The 18,942-nt window shown below is 61.4% G+C and overlaps 1 protein-coding gene across 26 annotated transcripts in view; it reads left to right on the top strand.

Annotated features, from left to right (window-relative positions):
• The window catches only part of NCOR2 (nuclear receptor corepressor 2), a 223,385-nt gene that overhangs the window by 202,765 nt on the left and 1,678 nt on the right, over positions 1-18,942 (top strand). For 11 of the 26 annotated variants that reach the window (XM_060170641.1, XM_060170650.1, XM_060170646.1 and 8 more), the window contains 16 exons: positions 142-440; positions 2,282-2,636; positions 3,788-4,009; positions 4,583-4,834; positions 5,670-5,819; positions 5,946-6,065; positions 6,156-6,375; positions 8,555-9,096; positions 10,146-10,295; positions 10,522-10,667; positions 11,644-11,837; positions 12,708-12,857; positions 13,476-13,624; positions 14,406-14,459; positions 17,405-17,626; positions 18,695-18,874. In XM_060170641.1, coding sequence (XP_060026624.1) covers positions 142-440; positions 2,282-2,636; positions 3,788-4,009; positions 4,583-4,834; positions 5,670-5,819; positions 5,946-6,065; positions 6,156-6,375; positions 8,555-9,096; positions 10,146-10,295; positions 10,522-10,667; positions 11,644-11,837; positions 12,708-12,857; positions 13,476-13,624; positions 14,406-14,459; positions 17,405-17,626; positions 18,695-18,874 — 3,405 coding nt within the window. The remainder of the gene's footprint in view (positions 1-141; positions 441-2,281; positions 2,637-3,787; positions 4,010-4,582; positions 4,835-5,669; positions 5,820-5,945; positions 6,066-6,155; positions 6,376-8,554; positions 9,097-10,145; positions 10,296-10,521; positions 10,668-11,643; positions 11,838-12,707; positions 12,858-13,475; positions 13,625-14,405; positions 14,460-17,404; positions 17,627-18,694; positions 18,875-18,942) is intronic. The other 15 variants (XM_060170663.1, XM_060170656.1, XM_060170655.1 and 12 more) reach the window with 10 other exon arrangements.

Here is an 18,942-nt window from a genome sequence, read left to right as displayed (position 1 = left end):
TCATGTGCTCAAGGTCACACAGCAAGTGAGGGCCTGAACCCAGGTAGTCTGGCTCCAGAATCTGCCAGCATGGAGGCCCCAGGTTAGGATGGGTGAGGTGGGGTGCAGGTGCAAGGGTCAACGCCCCGTCCTCCCCGGCAGGGATCCCACGATCCTACGTGGAGGCCCAGGAAGACTACCAGCGTCGGGAGGCCAAGCTCCTGAAGCGTGAGGGCACGCCGCCCCCGCCCCCCCCGCCCCCGCGGGACCTGGCCGAGGCCTACAAGGCCCGGCCCTTGGAGGCCCTGGGCCCCCTGAAGCTGAAGCCGGCCCACGAGGGCCTGGTGGCGACGGTGAAGGAGGCCGGCCGCTCCATCCATGAGATTCCACGGGAGGAGCTGCGGCGCACGCCTGACCTGCCCCTGGCCCCGCGGCCGCTCAAGGAGGGCTCCATCACGCAGGTACGGGCGCGGGGCTGGGCGGCTGGGCCAAGATCGGGGCGGCGGGTGCTGATGGGCACCGCTCTGGCCCCTACAAGTGGGGAAACTGAGGCCCAGACTCGTTGAGTGCCATGCCCAGGATCACACAGCTGCTTATCACTGAGCCGTCATCACGTCTGTTCCAGCTTCCATACCAAGGCCTTTAGACTATATCCACGACCTCGTTCACTTGTATTTACAGCCCAGGAGAGTCATAGCTATCATCCCTGTTCTCCAGGTGGAGAAACTGAGGCCCAGAGAGGTCAAGAAGCTTGCCAAACCCCAGAGCTAGATGTAATAATGAACACCGGTCATGGATCGAACCCCCGATCCATGACCATAAGACATCATGACTTATCTAACCCTCACAGCAGCACTCTGAGGTAGTTCTCTTACTGTCCTCATTTTAGTGGTGAGCAAACAGGTTCAGAGAGGTTAAACAGCTTGTCCAGGGTCACACAGCAAGTAAACGGCAGTTGTGCATCTCAAATCCAGATGTCCCTAAACCCGCAACGTCTTTGCTTCTTGGCATCCACTTCTCCCACCACCATGTTGCACCTCACCCTACCCCCACCCCCATGGCTCTGGCCCCCCAGAGGCCCCAGCCTGGTAGGGGAAGATGAGCTCTGATTGTGTGAGGAGCTGGTCGGTGGAAACCACCTAAGAACTAGTGTCTCTTCCCTTGGTCAGAGGTGGCTGATGTGAATGAGGAAGGAGCGTGGGATCCATCGGGGGCTGCGTGGCTGTGAGGTGGCAGGGACTGGGGAGGGTGTCCAGGAGGCCTACAGTTGGCTGACGGCACAGAGGTGCCCCAGGAGAAGGCGGGAGCGGTGGGAAGATTGTCGAAGGCCAGGGGACGAGTTTGGCTCTCAGCCTCTGGGCAGTTGTGAAACCATTGGCAGGAGTCCACCATGGATCCAAAAGGGAGGCCAGTCTGATTCTGGAATATTCTTTTTAAAATAAGGGCACTTCCCCTTCTTAAGAAAGTAATTAAAACACTCCCTAAGGGCTTCCCTGGTGGCGCAGTGGTTGAGAGTCCGCCTGCCAATGCAGGGGACACGGATTCGTGCCCTGGTCCGGGAAGATCCCACATGCCGCGGAGCGGCTGGGCCCGTGAGCCACGGCCGCTGGGCCTGTGCGTCCGGAGCCTGTGCTTTGCAACGGGAGAGGCCACAACAGTGAGAGGCCCGCGTACCGCAAAAAAACAAAAAAAAAAAACCACTCCTGAATAAAAACAGAGTTCTCTTACTTGGCAAAGACACAGAGCCCACCGTATCCTGGGTTTCCCCGGCCTGCGCAGACAGGGTGGGGTCTTCTCCCAGGCGGCCGGGCTGCAGCTCGTCCGTGACCCCTGTTTCTTCAGCTGCCCTTTCTGGCCACAGAGCAAACATAAACCTGTGCCCTGACCTCTGAGACTTGAGCCTCAGGGCGGTGGGACTGGATTTTGCGGCTGGCTTTTCTGGCTTGGCATTGGGTGGGCTGCCGAGGGTCCCAGACTGACAGGAAGAAGGTATTTGCCCTCATGGGGGTGTTAAGTCTCTTTCCAGCAAACCCCAAGGGCCAACAGAGGTTCCCCCACTTGCTCCAGGAAGGGCTGACCTCTGAACTTTGTGCCCCCTTCTGCAGCCCCCCAGGTGGCTCCGGTGGCCAGGGTCCAGGACAGGGGTGGGCAGGGCAGGGACAGGTGTGCGCTCATCTTAGGCTTAGCAAAGCCCTTTCTCCCTCGCCCCTGGAGGCATGAGATGTCGCTCCCATTTCATAGCTGAGAAACTGAGGCTCAGAGCGGTTGTGTAGCTGATGCTTATGCCCCCCTTGCCCCTCAGGGCACCCCGCTCAAGTATGACACCAGCACGTCCTCCACCGGCTCCAAAAAGCACGACGTGCGCTCCATCATCGGCAGCCCCGGCCGGACGTTCCCGGCGGTGCACCCGTTGGACGTGATGGCCGACACCCGGGCGCTGGAGCGCGCCTGCTACGAGGAGAGTCTGAAGAGCCGGCCGGGCGCTGTCAGCAGCTCGGGGGGCTCCATCACCCGGGGGGCCCCGGTCATCGTGCCTGAGCTGGGCAAGCCACGGCAGAGCCCCCTGACCTACGAGGACCACGCGGCGCCCTTCGCCAGCCACCTGCCCCGCGGATCACCGGTGACCACGCGGGAGCCAACCCCGCGCCTGCAGGAGGGTGCGTGGGGCGGGGCGCGAGGTGGGGCGGGGCCGCGGGCTGGGGCGGGGCCGCGGGCTGGGGCGGGGCCTCGGTGGGCTCCGGTCTCTGAAACTGCCTTACCATCCACTCCTTAGCTCAGGAGCATGCTCGGGGCCACCACATCCATTCCACCTGCCAGACCAGTGGGTTCTACCTCCAAACCATCCTCAGGCTTCTCTCCATCTCTCGGCCACCTCCAGATCACCTGGCTTCCCTGACTTCTCTCTTGTCCTGCTAATAATCTGCTCCCCAGACGGCAGCCTGAATACTTTTTTGAAATATTTACATCAGATTACGCCACTGTTCTGCTTAAATCTTTCTAGTGACTTCTCACTGCACTTAGGAAAAAGTCACCCTTTTCCGCCATGGCCTTGGGAGCCTGCAGGATCCCGCCCCACCCACCTTTCCATCTTACTGCCACATTCCTTTATCTGCTGCTTTATGTCTCTTCCTTGACCACACTCAGCTCATTCTTTGCTCAAGACCTTTGCACGTGCTGTCCCCTGTGCCTGAAATCCGCCCCCGCCCCCCGCCCACCACCCGCCTTTCAGATCTTTACCTAACTGGTTTCTTTTGCGCCCTTCAGGACTCTGTTCAAATGTCACATCCTCAGGGAGGCCTCTTATGACCACCCTCCCCCCTTCAGTATTCTGGTCACATTCTGTCACATTTAAAAATTTTCTTCAGAGCATTTATTACTCTGAGATTCTTTTTCGATGACTAGTTGATCATCTGTGTCCTGCATTGAATGTCAGCCGCACGGGGGCCGGGATTTTTCTGTTTTGTTCAGCGGGGGAGCCCTAGCGCTTAGAAAGTGCTTGGCATGTCGTAGACACTTAATAAATATTTTTGGTTGATTGAAGGAATGCACAAGAAAGGGAACGAAGGAAAGAAAGAATGAACTTTTTAAAAGAGCTAAAAAACAGAAGCAAGTGAGTGAATGAATAAATAAAAGGAAAAATGAACTAGACGCAAATGGATGGATGACGAGGCCTGGTCCCTGGGGATCCCGGAGACCCTACCCTCAAATGACTTCCCCTAAGCGCTAGCCTTGGCAGCCCCCGTGTTGGAGGCTGGGACACCTATGGCACAGAGGTCTGATGCCATCCCCACTTGGCCCGTCCCCACAGGCAGCCTCTCGTCCAGCAAGGCGTCCCAGGATCGGAAGCTGACGTCCACGCCCCGTGAGATTGCCAAGTCCCCGCACGGCACTGTGCCTGAGCACCACCCCCACCCCATGTCGCCCTACGAGCACCTGCTCCGGGGTGTGAGTGGCGTGGACCTGTACCGCGGCCACATCCCGCTGGCCTTTGACCCCACCTCCATACCCCGTGGGATCCCTCTGGATGCAGGTGATTGTCCCGGACCCATAGAACCCTGCGGCATCAGTGTCAGCCCGAGGGCTCCTCGGGCATCAACTAGCTGCCACTAGGTGGGGAAACTGAGGCATGGTGGGGGGGGAGACCCAACAGTGTAATTGTGTCAACAGTTTAGGTGAGAAACAGAATTTCTCTTAGGGGTCTGAGGGACATGCTGGGTTAAACGTTTTTCAGTGGTTTTCTTTTCCTGCGGAACTTATCAGTGCCTTTAAAATTGCAAATGTATCAAAAGAGGGCTCAAGGGTGAGCGTTCCCCAGACGGACGTGATCTGAAAATCCGTTTAGAAGGATGCAGCCCTTAGGTATTTTAGTGATCCCCATTTTGGATGCCCTGTGTTTGGGGGGATTTCCGTCCAAAGAACATTATCAATCAGAGGCGCCCACATGTGTGTTGGGGCAGCGAGGGTTTTTCTCCTCCTAGGCTCTCAGTTCTGTTTTCTGGGGGGTGTTTGGGAGAAGCTGTGAGGGCATTGAGACCGGCGGGGTGGAGTGGCATTCCCAGCCGAGGTGTGGGCCGGCCTGACCCTGCTCCCTTTCTCCCGGCAGCCGCTGCCTATTACCTGCCCCGGCACCTGGCCCCCAACCCCACCTACCCACACCTGTACCCGCCTTACCTCATCCGCGGCTACCCCGACACGGCGGCACTGGAGAACCGCCAGACAATCATCAACGACTACATCACCTCGCAGCAGATGCACCACAACGCGGCCACCGCCATGGCCCAGCGAGCTGACATGCTGAGGGGCCTGTCGCCCCGCGAGTCCTCGTTGGCGCTCAACTACGCCGCCGGCCCGCGAGGTGGGTGGGGCAGAGCGCTGCCAGTCACGTGGGTGGGCAGAACCCACCCCCCAGAATTGGCCTTATTCCTGGTCTGCCCAGGGTCCTGAGAGCACAGGACACGAGCGTGCCCACGCGTGCACGTCTGTCCCTGCCAAGGCAGCTAGAGCAGTTGCCTTAGAGGCTCGGGTTGTATCACTGCGCTGAGAGCACACACAGACCCGGCAGGTGGTGCAAGGTTGTGTGTGCTGTGTGTCCTGGACGCACACACACGGGCTGTGCACGTGCTTGTGTCCTCTTGGTATGTGTGGTCCCTGGAGTTTAAAAAAAAAGATGGAAATGTGAGGCTGTTTGAACTTCAGGTTCCCTTGAGTCGAAACCAGCCCGTGGTTGCTTTGCATATGCATATTACAGTCGCCTTGTGGAAACACTTCTGGAATGTGCTTCCGGAACAACCAAGTACTAGTTACGGTCCAGTTGGTAAAATCGGTCACACTAGGTATTTCATACAGTGGGGACTGAGTACCAGGAAAGGACTGCATAGGGTCAGAGGCAAAAAGGGCACACCAAGAGCACAGCAAAAGAGCAAAACGGGCATAGCGAGGTATGCAGGGGTGCCAACTGCAAGCCACATCCACTTCAGGGTTTGGGAGCGAAGGGACGGGGTGCTGTGAGCACCCGGCATTCAGAGAAGGGTCCTGCGGGCCCGGTGCGGGGACCAAGGAGGGAGCATCCGGCCGTGCTGCTTCTCAGAGGACACGCGGCGCTCCACCGGCTGGGGTGGTCCAGCCAGGAGGCAGCCTGGCCCCTCTCCTCCCCCGACCGCTGCAGTCCGGCCCCACCTCCTCTCTCACAGGCATCATCGACCTGTCCCAAGTGCCACACCTGCCTGTGCTGGTGCCCCCGACACCAGGCACTCCAGCCACCGCCATGGACCGCCTAGCCTACCTCCCCACGGCACCGCAGCACTTCAGCAGCCGGCTCAGCAGCTCCCCGCTCTCCCCAGGTGAGGCCCCCACCCCCGTTCTGGGTGTCCTCGGGCAGATGCCTTGCCCTCTCTGTTCCACCCTGGAAGACAAATCCAGGGCCCTTCCTGTGTCCGGGGCTGAGCCGCAGGCCTTTGGGTTTCCAGGAGGCCCCACCCACTTGACAAAACCCACGGCCACGTCCTCGTCCGAGAGGGAGCGGGAACGGGAGAAGTCCATCCTCGCGTCTACCACCACGGTGGAGCACGCGCCCATCTGGAGGCCCGGTAGGACGGCGGAGCCGCCAGCACGCGCCCCAGCGGTCCCTGTGGCTGCGCGTGGCCCGCCCCTCTGATCCCACGGCTTGTTTCCACCAGGTACGGAGCAGAGTGGCGGCGGCGGCGGCGGTGGCGGCGGCGGCGGTGGGGGTGGGAGCAGCGGCAGCCGCCCCGCCTCCCACTCCCACCAGCACTCGCCCATCTCACCCCGGACCCAGGACGCCATCCAGCAGAGGCCCAGCGTGCTGCACAACACGGGCATGAAGAGCATTATCACCTCCGTGGAGCCCAGCACGCCCACGGTCCTGAGGTGGGCCAGGTTGGCACAGGGGAGGGGACAGGCGGGGGGGGGGCGGTCACTGGATACAGGTTGGGGGGATGCACAAGTATACCGATGGGTTGGGAGGTATACGGGAGAGTGAGCGATGGCTGGGCAGGTAGGTGGGTGAGAAGGTAAAGAGATGGGTGATTGGGTTAGTTGGATGGGTGGGTGGATAGATGAATGGATGGATGGGTGGATAATAGACTTTGGGTGGGTAAGTGGGTGGATGACAGGCGAGTAGGTAGATGCCTAGGTGGGTCAGTGGTGGATAGATGGGTGGCGGAGCTAGATGAACGGGCAGGTGTGGGGTAGATGGATGATAACAGCGGGTGGGTGGGTGGATGGATGGACGGTTGTGTTAGAGAGCTAGGTGAATAGGTGGATGGATGGAGGTGGGTGAACAGATGGTGGGTAATTGGATGGAGGTTGGGTTAGATGGGTGAGCAGGTAGGTGGATGGATGGGTAGATGGGTGAGTAGATAGGTGATGGGTTGAGTAGGTGGGTGGATGGCTGGTTGGGTTGGGTTAGGTAGGTAGGTGGGGAGGTGGGTGGATAGATGGGTAGGTGGACAGGTGATGAGTTGGGTAGATGGCTGGGGGGGTTGGGTGGGTAGATGGATGACGAGTTGGGTGGGTGGATGGGGGAGTAGTTGGGTAGGTCGTCGAGTTCAGGAATGGAGTCTGGAGCGGAGAGGGAGAGGCAGAGTGAGGCCTGTGAGGAGGGCCTTTCCCGTTCCTCCCAGGATTCAGCAGGGCCCTACAGGGAGGAGATGGTGTCTCTCTTGCCTGGACAAAGTCCAGAGGTTCCGTGAAGATGGGAGAAGCTGCAGAGTTCCCATATGTGTCCCCCCCGCCACCCCCCGGAGTCCACTTCCTATCACAACAGGCCCAAGACCCACCTCCCACCCCCTGCCCAAGGTCTGTGGGCAGAGCTGCCTGACGGGGGAGGGAGCCTCCCCGATACCCCTGCCCACCAGCGACAGTTCAGAGGCGGCTGCTTTTTCCAAAATGAAGTATCCGTTCATGCAAGCGTGCTTCCATTTGGCTAGTCTAAATCATACCTTCCCCACCACCATTCCCATTATGAAAAATGACATCATTTCCCAAGCACACAGGCTTGTCCCCTCTGAGTCAGGTCCCCAGCGGGTACGCATGGAAGGAGCGCCTGAGTCTCAGAGTGGGGCACCCAGGCGTGAGCTCCCACCAGCAACCACCAGTGAGAGGCTATAGCAGGGACATCAAGCTGAATTAAGACCCCTGGGAGAGAGGGTTAGCACAAGGCTTCCTCATGGAAAACGCTAGGCTTGGCAGGCCACAAGAGATGGTGTCGGGCCAGCTCACGTCCAAGCCTGTTTCCTCATCTGCAGAGCAGGGATAGTTACATTGACCCTGTGAAGGTCAGAGAGAGGGCATCTGTGCACTCCTTCTTCCTGGTAGGCCTGCGGTGGGTCTCCTGCCCTGTGCTGGGTACGGGGGACACGGTAATGGGTGACGCACGCAGTGCCCTCTGAGGGCTTGTGGGCTAGACCCATAAGCCTCTGGGGTAAGGAAGAGCGCTCCAGGCAGAGGGGACGACAGGGAGCCCCGTGTGGCCCCACTGCCCTGTCCTTTAACCACCCGCCCTAGCCCGCCCTCTGGGCCTTTGCCCTGTGGCTCCCTCACTTCCTCCCCGGCGCATGAGCCAGCCCCTCAGAGCCCTCCGTGAGCCCTGCCTAAGAGCTCCCTTGCCATTCTCTTAGCAGAACGTGACCCAGACTCGTTCACTGAGCAGTTGCCACACTGATAGGGGTTTAATTTATCACGTTATCACATTAAGACGTGCGTAGTCTGTCTTCTCACCTAGAACGTACGGTGCTGTTGTCTGTTCTGTGCACTGCCGTACCCCAGTGTCTAGAACGGCGCCTGACACGTAGTAGGTGCTCAGTAAAAAGTTTTGGGCTGACGAGCTGATGGGCTGGATGGACGGCAGGTGGATGGTGTAGGTGAGGCCACATGGCACGGGGGCTCGCAGGTCACGGTAGGCAGCATTTATTCTGAGAGCAGTAGGGAGAGTGGGAGCTCTTCCGGGCAGGGGAGACTCCGCAGGGTGTCAAAGTGAGGGAGTGACCCTGCCTCGGCCTCACAGGCCCCGGCTGTGGCTCGCGCAGCCGCTGACCCTCCCTCTCTCCTCCCCCAGGTCCACCTCCACCTCCTCGCCTGTCCGCCCGGCCGCCACATTCCCACCCGCCACCCACTGCCCACTGGGTGGCACCCTCGACGGGGTCTACCCCACCCTCCTGGAGCCTGTCTTGCTGCCTAAGGAGGCCCCGCGGGTCACCCGGCCCGAGCGGCCCCGAGCAGACGCCGGCCACACCTTCCTCGCCAAGCCCCCAGCCCGCGCGGGGCTGGAGCCCGCGTCCTCCCCCGGCAAGGGCTCCGAGCCCCGGCCCCTGGCACCGCCTGGCTCCGGCCACGCAGCCATCGCCCGCACCCCGGCGAAGGGCATCACGCCCCACCACGCCAGCCCGGACCAGCCAGCGCCGCCCGCCTCGGCCTCGGACCTGCACCGGGAAAAGACTCAAAGTAAACCCTTTTCCATCCAGGAATTGGAACTCCGTTCTCTGGGTAAGACCACCCTGACAGCGGCCACCTTCATAGACGCGATAATCATGCGTCAAATTGCTCACGATAAAGGGCCGCGAGAAGGAGGTTCGCTGGCCAACGACTCCCCTCGCGATGGTAAGACTCCTGGCCCCACCGCCCACCCGCTCCGTCTTGTGGCCTAAAGATATTTTCAGATCTCTGCTTTTTATTTTTCCCCCATTTTTCGTTGGTTTTGGTTTTTTGTTTTGAAAGTCGTCTTCGTCGATTGCACGCTCTGATGGTTCCTCCAGCCGCGCACACCCGCTCTGAGCGGGGGGCAGCCTCATCCTTTGCACATCGTTTTATCATGATTTTTTTGTGTTGTTTTGGATTTTCGCTTTTTTTCCTTTAATGAATGGATCTGTGATTTTGACTTTAGCTGCGCCTTCCATCTCCCCCTTTGCACCTTTGTCTGGGGAGCGGGGCGCAGGCTGATGCCTCCCGCCCCCCCGGCATTCGGTGCAGAGAAGACGGGGGGCGGGGGGAGCGCCGCCACTCTCCAGGAGGAGCTGGGAACCTGCCCCCTGCGTCCTGCCCAGGTCGTGAGGGCGTCTTGGGGGTACTCTGCCCCACGCTCCCCTTGCCAATCCACCAGCCAGCAGCCCCGGGGACGAGGGGCGTCCTCCGTGCTGGAGCGGGGCTGTGGCCCGGCGGGGACACTGGGACCTGAGTGTCGCTCCCGCCCCAGCCCTCACCGACCTCACTCCCTCACTGCCTGTCCACTGCCCCTACACTCCCTTCGCAGAGCCTCATCCTCCCCCCTGTCACTCTGCCCGCCCCTGGCCCGCCAGCACCACCGGTTCCGTCTCCGTCCCTTTTCCCACCTGTGCTGCTGTCCAGCTCTCCCTCTGCTTGGATCTCTCCCCGTGCCCCTCCACCCTCCTGCCTGTGCGTCCTGTTCTCTGCGCTGCTTCCGTGTCCAGCTCTCTTCTACAGCCCTCTCTCCCTGCAGCCCCCGTCCCTCTTTTCTCACTCTGCCCCCACCCCTGGCCGGCCAGCAGACCCCATGCTGGCTCTCTCCCTCTCTCTCCCTCGGCCCCAGCTCCCACCCCCGGCCTGGGAGACCCCGCCAGTGTGGGAGGGGAGGCTGGGAGGGGCAGCCTGGCCCTGGCGCTTGCCTGACTCGTGGCCTCACCCGGCTTCAGGTTACCACGGCGGCGGCTACAGCCCTGATGGGGTGGAGCCCGTCAGTCCCGTGAGCTCACCCAGCCTGACCCATGACAAGGGGCTCCCCAAGCACCTGGAGGAACTCGACAAGAGCCACCTGGAAGGGGACCTGCGGCACAAGCAGCCAGGTAGGGTCCCGCCCTGCCTCCGAGCCCCCTCCCGCCCCCCCGCGTGTGAGACAGGGACAGTTGTCACCCCATCGCGCAGGTGGGGAAACTGAGGCACTCAGAGGTGGCGGAATCGGCCTCGCACCACAGCTCAGAGGGCAGAGCCGGGCTCTGAGGGCAGCAGCCCCGCCAGGCACACGCCTCGCCCCCCTCAGCCACGCCCTGACCTGCTCTGCCCTGCCCGCAGGCCCGGGGAAGCTCAGCGGCGAGGCTGCTCACCTCCCACACCTGCGGCCGCTGCCCGAGAGCCAGCCCTCGTCCAGCCCGCTGCTCCAGACCACAGCAGGGGTCAAAGGTCACCAGCGGGTGGTCACGCTGGCACAGCACATCAGTGTAACTACCCCTCCCCGCCCCTCCCCGCCCCTCCCCGCCCCTCCCCGCCCCTCCCCCGCCCCCTCCCCGCCCCCTCCCCGCCCCTCCCCCGCCCCTCCCCGCCCCCTCCCCGCCCCTCCCCCGCCCCTCCCCCGCCCCCTCCCCGCCCCTCCCCGCCCCTCCCCTGCCCCTCCCCGCCCCTCCCCTGCTCCTCCCCTGCCCCTCCCCGCCCCTCCCCTGCCCCTCCCCCTGCCCCTCCCCGCCCCTCCCCTGCCCCTCCCCGCCCCTCCCCTGCCCCTCCCCGCCCCTCCCCTGCCCCTCCCCTGCCCCCTCCCCTGCCCCCCCGCCCCTCCCCTGCCCCTCCCCGCCCCTCCCCTGCCCCTCCCCGCCCCTCCCCTGCCCCCTCCCCCGCCCCTCCCCCGCCCCTCCCCGCCCCTCCCCTGCCCCCCGCCCCTCCCCTGCCCCTCCCCGCCCCTCCCCTGCCCCTCCCCTGCCCCCTCCCCTGCCCCCTCCCCTGCCCCCTCCTCATTGCCTTTGCACCTGGGGTGGGACCCGGCCCCGAGGAAGGGGGGGAGGATCCATACACTGTCTGGTGGGTAAACTGAGTCCTGGTGAAGTGAGCCAGGGATCTGGGGGTTGGTGAGGGCGAGCCATGCCAGGGGTCCCAGAGTCTCAAACTCAGGTGCTATATCTGCCCCCTCATCCAGCTGACGGAGCCTCAGGTGCACGAGCCCAGCTGCGATCCACATCTTACACACGCTGGGCAGGGGAACCCGACCCACCTGGGGGCCCACTTTGAGACTTGGGCCAGTGCCCCCACCCCATGCACTTGGGGGCATTGAGGCCGTGTGGGCAGGCCCGAAGCCCCCTGGGGAGCCAAGGACCAAGCCCCCGGGTCCTGCCCCCAAAGCTCAGTCCAGCCCTCACCCCGCCTGGAAGGTTCTGGCAGATGGCTGGCGCCTGACCCTGCTCCTGTCCCCTGATCCTTGGCCTACAGGAGGTCATCACGCAGGACTACACACGGCACCACCCGCAGCAGCTCAGCGCGCCCCTCCCTGCCCCCCTTTACTCCTTCCCTGGAGCCAGCTGCCCCGTCCTGGACCTTCGCCGCCCACCCAGCGACCTCTACCTCCCAGCCCCGGACCATGGCGCCCCGGCCCGTGGCTCACCCCACAGTGAAGGGGGCAAGAGGTGAGCGGCGGTGGGAGACAGGGTGCCCCTTGCTGGTCACCACCGAGAGGGCTCTGTTAGGTGTCTGCTGCGGGAAGCTTGAGCCCAGTAAAGTGCGAGGCCCGCCTGGAGCCATTGCACGTATGAGAAACCGAGGTTCATTCAGGGAGACCAGGGAGTTTGCTCAAGGTCACGGCGCAGCTGGACAATAGCTGTTACATACGCCACACTCGGGGGGATTCCAGGCACCAAGCTGAATACTTCACACCTGTTAACCAGGATCTTCACCACAACCTTGGGAAGCATAGGCAGTGTTATCCCATTTCACAGACAAAGAAACTGAGGCACAGAGCAGTGAATTCATTTGCCTATAGGGACGCAGCCAGTGAGTGGCGGAGCAGGGATTCGAAGCAGAGCCGTGTGATGTGAGCGCCGCCTCCTAACGGGCACATACACACTTGCACTCCTGGTTACCCCTGGGGGGCTCCCTGGTCAGAGAGGAGAGGAACGGGGAGGGACCCCCGCTCTAGGATGAAGGAGCCATTCCGGGTGGCGCACAGAGTTGGGGAGACAGCGGCATGGCTTTGGGGGAACAGTGGGGTCCCTGGCGTCGGGGTGCAGCAGGGATTCAGCCAGATTCAGCCCACGGCCTGTGCTTGCGTGGCCCACGAGCTAAAGATGATTTTACGTTTCTAAAGAAGAATATACAGCAGAGACTACAAGTGGCCCACGACGCCTGAAATGTTTGCTATCTGACCCTTTGCAGGAAAAGCGTGCTAACCCCTGGTTTAGAACGAGGCAGGGCTTAGCGGGGAGTGGAGAAAGGGATGCGCCCCCTTTCAAGAGGGAGCCCTGAGCTCTGACCACCGCGGGGACCCTCTCTCCGCCCAGGTCTCCAGAGCCAAGCAAGACGTCAGCCTTGGGCAGCAGTGAGGATGGTATAGAACCTGTGTCCCCGCCGGAGGGCATGGCAGAGCCCGGGCATCCCCGGAGCACCGTGTACCCGCTGCTGTACCGGCACGGGGAGCAGGTGGAGCCCAGGTGCCTGCACGGCAGCCCCTCCCCTTCCCGGGGCACTCGGGACTCGGGCCCTTTCCCACCTGCAGCCTCAATCCACCACTGTGCAGCTGGGGGCTTGGCAAGGGCTTTGGGGTACAGCCGGGGGGCCTCAGACCCGCTAAACAAGGTCAAAACTTGACGGACCTCCACGGCTGCTTCCTGAGCCGTGGGCTGGGGTCTCTTAGCTCAGGCCCGGCCCCTGTTGCCGGCACTTGAGGATCTGAGAAATAAAGAGCTAAGTGTGCTGGACCAAACTGGGGCCCCGGGGAGCGGGGGGGGGGGATGGAGGTGGAGAGAAAGGGCCCCCTGACCTCAGGGGCAGACGTGGTCTGAGCCCACTTTGGTTCCCGAGGCTCTTTTCTGGGAGTCCGGCTATTGCAGGTAGACAGGCGTGGCCCACCGGGGCAGCTGGGGCTCTGCAGAGACACCCTGAGCCCAAGGATAGGTGGATGACAGAGGGGATTTCGGAAGACATGGGCCCTAAGAAGTGGGGGAAGCAAGCACGAGGTGGGAGAAGCTTCATTCTGAATTTCTAAGGCAGCTCAGGTGGTAAGCTCCCCGTCGTCAAGGGAACTGACCTGGGGTGTCTGACCCTCGCAGCAGGATGGGCTCCAAGTCCCCAGGCAACACCAGCCAGCCGCCGGCCTTCTTCAGCAAGCTGACCGAGAGCAACTCGGCCATGGTCAAATCCAAGAAGCAGGAGATCAACAAGAAGCTGAACACCCACAACCGGAACGAGCCAGAATACAGTAAGGGGCCCACCCTCCTTGGGGGCGGGGCTACCAGGGCCCACCCTCCTTGGGGGCGGGGCCACCAGGGGCTGGGGGTTAGCACAGCCGGGTGGACCCGCCGGCCGGTCACCTCACGTTCAGGGAGCCCGCGTTGTCCCTCCTTTTCCCGTAGGCATTTGCTGGGTTGTCACAGCATGATGCCCGGCACACGGGGGGCACTCGGGGGATATTGGCACGCACGCGTCTGTTCGTAGTGGGCGCCAGAGATCGGGGTCACGCCCTTACGAGGACCCCGTGTGTACCCCACGCACGATGCGCCTCACACCTGTGATTTGTTTTCCCCATTTATGCGGTTACTGGACGTAAATCCTAGCTTAGCTCTACCCTGTCAGCACAGAGCCGGGCACATAGCAGCTGCTCGAGAGAACACATGAGCGGGTGAAGCAACGAGTGAAGGAACCTCACATCCCAGCCTCGGAAAAGTCACTAGCGCGGGGAGCTCAGGGCCCTGCAGAGGCTTTTCTCTTTCTGGGGCTGGAGTCGCAGCCTTGCAGACAGTCCCTGGCCCAGGCTGCTAAGTCCAGAACCTTGCCAAGTGTTGTGCCTGGGCCAGTAGGTCAGCAGCCTCAGGGGGCTGGCTCGAAATGCCGACTCTCAGGCCCTGCCCCAGCCCTGCTAAATCTGTCTGCATTGAGCAAGCTCCCAGGTGGTGCACCTTGCCGAGACCAGACAGGGGACGTAGGGGGGAAGGTGCTTTCCAGGACCTGTAGGCCTCACCCATCTCGTCGTCCCCCTCCAGATATTGGCCAGCCCGGGACGGAGATCTTCAACATGCCCGCCATCACCGGAGCAGGTAACCCGGTCACCCTGGGCTGCTCGGCCGACAGCCCGTCCCCTCCCTGCCCCTCCCCCGTCACTGTGCGCCCAGGGAGGTCAAGCTGGGTGTCTGGACCTGGAAGGAGACTTGGGAGTGAGGCCTCGGAGGTCACTGGGCCTCACATCAGCCGTAGCCATGGTGACAGGTGGCCTTTCATAGTTCAAGTGTGTCCCCTCCTCTGCGGTGGGGATGCAGACACACACAAGAGGCCGGCGGGGTCTGGCGAGGAGTGTCTGTTTGGAGTTCAATTTCAAGGCCTTCTGGTGCATGTAGGACAGAATTAGAATCACACACAACTACCCGGAACCTGTCTGTTGGGATCTCGGATGGAGATGTGAGTGTGTGGAGTGGGCCTGTGTGTGCATGTGGGCGTTTTTTGTAGGTGGAGCATCGGTTTTACTGGAAAATTCCATCCAGGGAGCTGGGGAAACAGCGCAGATGTATTCCAGAGATGAGTGTAAAATTCACACACATTTTTTTAAATATAAATTTATTGTATTTATTTATTTTTGACTGTGTTCGGTCTTCGTTGCTGCACACGAGCTTTCTCTAGTTGCAGCAAGCGGGGGCTACTTTTTGTTGCCGTGCACGGGCTTCTCGTTGCGGAGCACAGGCTCTAGGCGCGTGGGCTCAGTAGTTGTGGCTCGCGGGCTCTAGAGCGCAGGCTCAGTAGTTGTGGTGCACAGGCTTAGTTGCTCCGCGGCATGTGGGATCTTCCCGGACTAGGGCTTGAACCCGTGTCACCTGCATTGGCAGGCGGATTCTCAACCACCACTGCACCACCAGGGAAGCCCTCACACACATTTTTACACTGAAACGTAAGCCTTCTATGATGGTTTGGAGCCTGTGGGGTTACACTGTGCATTTCGGCTGCCTCTGTAGAAGGACTGGGACGGGGCTTTGGGGAAACACCTGGTGTCTGGTGTGAAGCAGCTGAGCCAGAGCAGACAGGGCTGACCCTCCGCCAGAGGCCTGCCCGGTATGGGGAGGAACGAGGCATCTTTGGGGGGATGTGCTGACCTTCCCTGAGGGCCGTCGCAGCTCTGGGAATGTGCTGAGCAAAAGGCAGCCATTGGATTTTATCAGGGGGCCACGGGGCCTCTAAATGGGGGTCCCAACTGGGGAATGTCCACCCACCCAGAGACTAGACGCTGGGTGAGCCTCGGGCAATGGGGAGGAGACGATTCGGCCAAAACAACAAGATGGACAGAAATGAATGTTTTCATGTTTCCATTTCAGAGATGCTCATACACCGACCCAGGTGCGTGTGTGTGTAGAAATTCATGCGGTACAAGGAACTTGCATATAAATTAGACTCAACTATTTTTCAAAGCAGTTTAGGCCACACACACAGAATTTCCCCAGACCTCCGTCTCTGCTGCTTTAGGACTGGAGACGGTCAGCTTCCTGCCTAGCACTGACAGACCATGGACCCGTGACCTTGGGTGGCAGGTTCAGTAACGTCTGTGATCGTAGGATGCCAGCCTACCGAGGAACCATCATGACCTGTATCCCTAACATCTTTTTTTTCCACTTCCCAGTGTCTTAGTTTGTAGGATCATAAATGCTTCTCCCCCCTCCCCGCCCCACTCACCCCCGCTGGAGATTTTGCTTTTCCTTGACCAACGTGACTTTTTTTAAGTGCTGATGAGGCATGGCCGAGACACAGCTAAAAACCCGTCAAGGGGTCCTGTGGCTGTGAATGAGCTTGAAACTAAAAGGAAGAAAAGAAAGTGAAAACGTAGACAGCAAATTGTGGCTTTAGAAATGTGATTTTAGATGCTGCCGTGTTGCTCCGAGCCTCCCAGGAACCATCGGTCCAGTTTACAGACGAGTTAGGGGTCAGCAAGACCCGTTATTCGGCCACTTGGTAATCATACAACTGACCTGGAGTGGAAGTTTTCAAATCCGTGAAAACTTTGCCCAGTGGCAGGCAGAGAGCTTCGTCGGAGGTTTTTGGAAGCAAAGTCTGGTTTAACAAAAATGCCAAAAAGAGGCACGTTCCCCAGGGTTTGCAGACGTCCCCAGAACGGTTCACAAGCAAACAAGAGAGGGACAGAAAACCTGGTAAACAGAAAACGAGGCGTGACTGGCGTGACTTTGAAGTGGGTGTCTGGAAGGATTCGTGAGGGACAGTTGTTGATCGGACCACTCTGTGCCGGGCGGCCGGGCCGGGGGCGGCCATGTGATTGTTTCCAGCTCTGCCCTGACCCCCCGCACGCACGTAACTGCATGGCTGGACCCCCCTCTCCACCGTCCGTCTCTGCACCTCTTTCTCCTTGTGGCTCCCGGGCGGGGAGAGGGGGTGGGAGGAGAGTTAGACCCAGCTGCGGGGGCAGACAGGGGGCTTGAGGGTCCCAGGCCTCGCAGGCAAGGGCGGCCGGAGGACCATCTGGTCACCTTCCCTCCATTCCTCCCAGCAGCCCCCGGGAACCAGGGTGGACCCCCCAGCGCCCAGCACTGAGCTCTGGCTTGTCTTAGTTTCCCAGCAGCCCTTCCCCCAAATAAGGGGACCCCCTGATCCCGCTCCCCGTTCCTTTGTAAGGCCACTCGATTTTTTCAAAAAGAAGCAGCCCCAGCTGGGGGTTAGGGATCCAGAAGGGGCTTCTGATTTCCCCGAGGGCAGAGTAGGAATGAGGCTGGGGGGGGCGGTCATCTAACCACCCCGAGCCCACCTCTTCCCCCACCGGGAATTCCTGAGGGCTTCCAGGGCCCGAGTCAGAGGGAGCCGTCCGCCCCCATCACCCTGCAGCGGAAACACGGGGGGAAGATAGGGAAATCAAGAATCGTTGCTTTGCCAAAATGTGCTCACTGTGTATTCTTTCTTCTCCTCCCTCTCTCCCTCTCTGCTTCTCTCTCCCTCTCTCCCCCTTGTCCCCCCGGCCCCTGCGGCCCCCTTTGTGTGTGTGTCTCTCTCCCAGGCCTCATGACCTGCAGAAGCCAGGCGGTGCAGGAACATGCCAGCACCAACATGGGGCTGGAGGCCATTATTAGAAAGGCGCTCATGGGTAAATATGATCAGTGGGAGGAGCACCCGCTCAGCGCCAATGCTTTTAACCCTCTGAATGCCAGTGCCAGCCTGCCCGCTGCTATGCCCGTAACCGCTGCTGACGGACGGAGGGAACACGCGCTCACCTCGCCAGGTCTGCAGGCCTCCTCCACCCCGTCTGTCCCACCCCGGTGTCATTAATCCTCCCGCCTCCCTCCGCGTTCCTCTGACCAACCCCCCTCCAGCTTTGGAGCTTGTGACTCTATTTTTGTGCGTGTTTGACATGGTCCTGGAGTTGGGTAACCCCGAGCTGGGCGGACACCCCCCCAGGTGTCTGCCTGGCCCCGGCCCGCCCGCGCCCGCTGGGCCCGAAGGAGCTGCCGCTTTTCTAAAAACACTCACGCCGCTGCCCGAGCCCTGCCCTGCCTCCCTCCCCGGCTGGGCATTCGTCCCGGGATGCCCACGTCCTGGCCCAGCTTGTGTCTCCTTGGGGGAGATGGGGCTGGAGTGAGGACCCACTCTCTCTGTGTGGATCGGGGGGACCCTTGGGCTCACGGCAGCCAGGCCAGTGGGCCCGGTGTCTGCTGCGGCCACCAAGCATGTTCACGGCTGGCCCTCGGGGCTGATGGGGTGGAGACCAGCATCTGTGTACCAGATCCGAACTCATGAATCAGGGAAACCAGACGGGCTGGCTCGCCCTCTGCCCTGGGTCCCTGATCAACACTCTGCGTATCAGAGCAAGGGCCAGGCAGAGAGTTCTTGAGCCATTTTTCTGACCTGGACACTGTGGCCCTGGGAAGCTTCTGGACTTAATGAGGGCCCAGGCCTGGCCTCAGGGGCCCTGGCTTCTCTGCAGAGGGCCTGCAGCCTGCCCAGCCCCGGCACAGTCCTGGGGCGGTGGTCAGGGTCAAGCCAGAGGCCTGAGGCTCCGTGCTTGAGGTATTAGCCCCTGGTGGGTAGGGGGCCTCAGGGCAGCCTGAGGGGGCTTTGCAAATAGTTCTACCCACTCCCCTAGCAGAGACCCCTCCAGATCCAGGCTCCCGGCTGGGGCTGGCCATCTGGTCGATCTCCTTGGCTTCCCAGGGGGCTGGGCTGCTGTTCCCCCTCCCCGGGGGGCCCGGGAAGCAGGGGTCCAGGGCCTCACCCACCCACCCCCGCCACCTCTACAGTGCGAGCACTGTCCTCAGTCCAACTCGGCCCCTTCCCATGTGTCCCCCTGCAGGTGGTGGCGGGAAGGCCAAAGTCTCTGGCAGACCCAGCAGCCGAAAAGCCAAGTCCCCGGCCCCAGGCCTGGCGTCTGGGGACCGGCCACCCTCCGTCTCCTCAGTGCACTCGGAGGGAGACTGCAACCGCCGGACCCCACTCACCAACCGCGTGTGGGAGGACCGGCCCTCGTCCGCAGGTGGGCCCCGGGGGCGGGCAGGTGGGCCTGGCCGGCTGCCCGAGCACCTACTGTGTGCAGAGCGCGTG

This window comes from Lagenorhynchus albirostris, chromosome 14 (assembly GCF_949774975.1).
Source record: "Lagenorhynchus albirostris chromosome 14, mLagAlb1.1, whole genome shotgun sequence".
Lineage (NCBI taxonomy): Eukaryota > Metazoa > Chordata > Mammalia > Artiodactyla > Delphinidae > Lagenorhynchus > Lagenorhynchus albirostris.
This window is presented reverse-complemented; position numbering and strand designations above follow the sequence as displayed.